We start from the raw sequence: 5215 nt of genomic DNA, 5'->3' as shown, positions 1-5215 counted from the left end.
TTGAGAGAATTATTCTTAACAGAATGATGTCACACATCAACGAAAATTCAATTTTTGCAAATGAACAGTTTGGATTTCGCCATGGGCATTCCACAACTCATCAATTGCTCAGAGTTACTAATATGATACGAGCTAACAAATCTGAAGGTTATTCCACTGGAGCTGCTCTTTTAGACATAGAAAAAGCATTCGACAGTGTTTGGCATAAAGGTTTGATTGCGAAATTGCAAACTTTTAATTTTCCAATTTTCCTAATCAAAATTTTAAAAAATTATCTTACTGATCGAACTCTGCAGGTTGTCTATCAGAATTCAAAATCTGATAGATTTCCTGTCAGAGCAGGTGTACCTCAAGGTTCAGTCTTGGGTCCAGTCCTGTACAACATATTCACTTCAGATCTTCCTGATTTGCCTCCAGGATGCACAAAGTCATTGTTCTGCGATGACACAAGCATTTCCGTAAAAGGAAAAAGTCTTCGTGTCATATGCAGTCGATTGCAGAAAAGTTTAGATATATTTTCTTCCTACTTGCAAAAGTGGAAAATCTCTCCCAATGCTTCTAAAACTCAAATGATAATTTTTCCGCATAAGCCTAGGGCTTCTTTCCTCAAGCCAAACAATAATCACGTTGTCAAGATGAATGGGGTTATTTTAAGTTGGTCCGACAAGGTTAAGTACTTGGGACTAATTTATGATAAAAAACTTATTTTCAAAGAGCACATTGAGAGTATACAAGCCAAGTGCATCAAATATACGAGATGTTTATATCCTCTCATTAACAGGAATTCTAAACTTTGTTTAAAGAACAAACTTTTGATTTACAAACAAATTTTTAGACCAGCAATGCTTTATGCTGTACCGATCTGGTCAAGTTGCTGTTCAACAAGGAAGAAAACGCTCCAAAGGATTCAGAATAAAATTCTGAAAATGATTTTGAAGCGTCCTCCTTGGTTTGGTACACTCGAATTACATAGACTTACTGGTGTTGAACCATTAGAAGCTATGTCAAATAAAATTATTAACAATTTTCGACAAAAATCGTTGCAATCCTCAATTGCTACGATAAGCTCTCTTTATAGCCAATAAGTTAGCAATTAAGTTAGTTGTAAGTTTACTTCCCCTTTTCTGACAAGTAGGTTTAAATCCCTACGAATGATAAGTCCTAATTGCGAAAGCAAACAAATCCTAACAATTAAAATTACAAATTTCTAACAGTGTTGAGAAGTCACCATTTGTGATTGGACACACATACTCATTATTTACTAATATTTATCATAAATACTTAAGCTACTAACAAATCCCCCCTTAAAAAAAAAAAAACATGCGAATGAACATTGTGTTTTAATTTACGCCATTATCAAATTATCTAACAACTAATCAAATTCTGTTTTAGAAAGTATATTGCCAAACTGCTTACTTTGAACACAATTAAAAAAAAAATTGTTTAAGTTACTCCGCTTTCCGACCTTCCTCCCATCGTAGAAGACCCGAAAAAACCGACACATGATATTATCGACATCGCAATTTCCAACCGCAGTTCAACTTGGTTCCATGAAATAGAAACTCATGTTGGTAGGCTCAAAACAAGTGACGTAAAGTGGAACGATGGCGATGAGGATAACCACATCAATTTCCATAATTATTATTTACTATTCATTGTCATTATAATTTTCATGGCATTAGCTGTTATCACTACTATTATGAGTATTGTTGATACCCATTTATTGCCCGGCCTGCAGAGGAGGATGAGATTCAGAAGCACACCTGAAACGAATTCGCATTAACGATTGCGGAAATGCAAGCCATGGAGCGTCAACAGATTGTGCAACGTGACTGAGTTTTATTAGGTGGTAAGCATAATTTATATTCATTAATAACTTGTTTTTATTCACACGTTTAAATTTGTTGAAAGAGTGTTTTTAAAATGTTCAAATGCGATTTTAATTAATGAAATTTCATGTTGTATGATTGGTGAAATTGATGAATTGCAGTTATAAAACAAGTCCAAAACAAAACATGCAAAATGCTCAACAAGGTTTATTTAATTTTGTTTTTATCATTGTCTCAACTTTCCTGCAGCATTGTATTGTACAAATCCGTTCGTCTCTGACTGTAAATCGGAATCTGAGCGCGCACCTCGTCCACCGTTTTCAGTTCCACGTCTGCCAGTACAATTTCCTCGCCTTCAGCCGCCGAAGCAACGATTTTTGCCCACGGATCAACAAGCATCGAGTGGCCCCATGCCACGTACCCAGCGGAGGCATCCCTGGCCGGAGAAATCGTCGCCACGAACGATTGTGTGTCGTTTGCTCGAGCCCGGGCCAGCAGCTCCCAGTGCAATGGGCCGGTTTTCATGTTGAATGCGCCGGGATAAATCAACATATCGCACCCCTGATTGCGATACAATCTTGCCAGCTCATCGAATCGAATATCGTAGCAAATTCCGATCCCAATTTTTGCACCATCTACAGGGATAACCGCCAGTTGATCACCACCGGTGAGAACATCCGATTCACGGAATGTAATCCCTCCCGGAATGTTGATATCAAAAAGGTGTATTTTTCTGTACTTTGCCATCAAATCCCCCTGTGGGGACCACACCGTACAGGTATTGTAAACCCTATTCTCCGAGCTGACTTTTTCCGGTATGGTTCCACCAATCAGATAGATTCCGAGTTCCTTCGCAACTGCGGACAGGCTACGGCTGGTTTCACCCGTTGGAATCTCTTCCGCGTACTGGCCGAAGTGCTGCGTTCCGTAGGGTGAATTGAAACATTCGGGAAGAGCCACCAACCGTGCACCGTTGTCCCGAGCGGCAGTACGAATCTTGGTCAGTGCGTTTGCCACATTCTCCGCCTTGTTTGGGCCGACTTTCAGCTGCAGCAGAGCCACCCGGAAGCCGGCTGTGAGATGAGATAAATCTTTAGAAATCTATAGGTTCTTCCTCGATTGCATCATTGGTTGTGACGCAGTTTTACTATACTTATATTTGAATCAGCCTGGAGAGATACTAAATAAATGTTTTAATTCTACACTAAACGTACTTTTAACTTACCTCGAGCCATATTATGTACTATTTTAAGTGTTTCGTCTTCTGAAATAGCTCTGCCTATACATTAACTTCACTTTACAGTGACTGATAAGAAATCCGCAAAGCGGATAACTCTGCTTTCAAAAATAAACATTCAATGTCAAACAAGAAAAAAGTAAAGGTGACAAAAGAAACAGTAATCAACTGTATTGCAAACAAACATTGTTAAAGACTGAAGTAATGACGACAGAATCCTATTTTTCTGACGTCATTCAAACACTTTCGTAGCTTTCGACTGCATGCAGGCGAAAAGTTCAATGAATTTCAAAAGCTTTTACTCGTGAAGCTCTCAGAGGCTTCGACAAAGACTTCTATTACAGCGCCACAGCGGCGAGGACTATAACAATTTTCGTTAAATATTGACAACGTTCGTTTCAAGCATACACCGAAGAAAAGGCGCATGAAATATTTTTGTTGTGCATCATTGTATTATTCGTTGGACTGATTAGAACGAATATTGAATGAAGTAGGGCAAACTACGGACGGTGTTATGAACAGATACGCAAAGAGTGAGGTCGAAAACTCCAAGTGAACCGTCAAATCGAGGCTCCAAGTGTGCAAAGTAAACAAATTCATGCGTGTTACTTTTCGTACAGAATGTGCAGAGCCGGATTTACGATTGTGGGGGCCCGGGGCCCAGTTTACAGTGGGGGCCCCAGAATAAAACAAACCCGTTATTTTATCGTACGAGGTTAAAAACACTTATTTCTCATTGAAAAGTTACCAAAAATTTGCTAGAGTTTTTTCTTACGAGTTTTTTTTTTTTTTGCAGAGAACTTATTGATTGAATAATCAACATTCAGCTCCTTCAGAATATTGTACTCTCAACTTAACAATGCTAAGTTTGACAGCCTTTCACTCTTCATAGTCGTACGCAACCTATTTTCAATCAGTTTCATCTTCGATAAAGACCTTTCTCCAGTTGCGTTCGAGATCATAAGGCTCAAATAAATAATTGTATGCAACTGCTCGAAATCCGGAATTTTTGCACTCGAAAAAATTTGCACACAATTTGAGAAAGACTGCGCAAATATAAGGCTACGCTGGCAATAATCTACAGAACCTAGGAAAAAACTAGGGGTAAGCGGGGTAAGACCGCCCCCTTAAGCAATTCTGTTTATAGAAAAAAAAAAGTTGCGGCTGCAATTTCATTTTTTCTTCGCTAAGAGGTTCTTCTATTCAATACCCGCATTTAAAAAATAAGAACTGAAATTATTTGTTAATTTTCCAGTTTTTTTTTTCAATTTTTAAAAATTCATTGAAAATGTGCAGATCTTTTTCATGCGGGGTAAGCCCGCCCACCCGCGGGGTAAGATCGCTCACCATTTTTTGAGGATAAACAATATTTTTAGGGCCGAAACGGTTGAATTTATCGGTATAGTGTCTCGTCAGAGAGAAGTTGTGGATGGTATTTTTTTTCTTTTTTAATAAAAAACACACTGTGAAAAATCTGAAAAAAAATTTCTAAGTTTCAACTTATTTTATTTTCTGATTATTCAAGTTCAGATCAATGTTTAGGTAACTTTTTTGGTTTTCAAAATAAATAGGTTTTTCAGAATTGGGGGTTTTCAAGATATTGAATTCATAATAAACCTATCTTTAAGCTAAAAATTAAAACTCATTAAACCTGTCTGTATGATTCTTTTGAAGACTTATGATGTATAGAAAAATACTAATAATTATTATTTCTTTTATTTATATTTTAAATTTTCTATGTTTTTTTTAAGAACAGAATTACCACCGACTCTATACACCAAATAAACCGTCAAAAAAAAATTCTTCACAAAAATTGAGCTAATTATATTTCTATTACTCCATGATCCAACAACCATAAAATTTTAGCTTACCTTTTGTAGATTTTACAGGCAAAAACATATTTTTTCAAATAAATTTGAAAAAAAAATATATTTTTAATTCTATTTTTATATATTTTCTTTAAATTTTTTTAAGAGTGTGTATTTTTTTCGGAAGTAAAACTCTACTATTTTCAATTCTGCCGGAGACGTCGTACCAATCAAACAAACCGTCATGGCTCTAAAATTATTTTGGTTCATTAACACCATTTTCACACAGGTTTACTTTTTTCAAAAATAAGTCTTGTTAAAATATATTACTAGAAAAGCTT

General features: G+C 36.4%; 1 protein-coding gene across 1 annotated transcript; it reads right to left on the bottom strand.

The window, feature by feature from the left end:
• Positions 1–2018: 2018 nt before the first annotated feature.
• Positions 2019–3214, bottom strand: LOC129718083 (omega-amidase NIT2). Its single transcript, XM_055668497.1, has 2 exons — positions 3055–3214; positions 2019–2902 (listed from the first exon to the last, which is right to left on the bottom strand). Exons 1-2 carry the CDS (start codon positions 3062–3064, stop codon positions 2064–2066), a joined length of 849 nt encoding a protein of 282 aa, XP_055524472.1. The 5' UTR covers positions 3065–3214; the 3' UTR covers positions 2019–2063.
• Positions 3215–5215: the final 2001 nt, after the last annotated feature.

This window comes from Wyeomyia smithii, chromosome 1 (genome assembly GCF_029784165.1).
Source record: "Wyeomyia smithii strain HCP4-BCI-WySm-NY-G18 chromosome 1, ASM2978416v1, whole genome shotgun sequence".
NCBI classification, from domain to species: domain Eukaryota; kingdom Metazoa; phylum Arthropoda; class Insecta; order Diptera; family Culicidae; genus Wyeomyia; species Wyeomyia smithii.
This window is presented reverse-complemented; position numbering and strand designations above follow the sequence as displayed.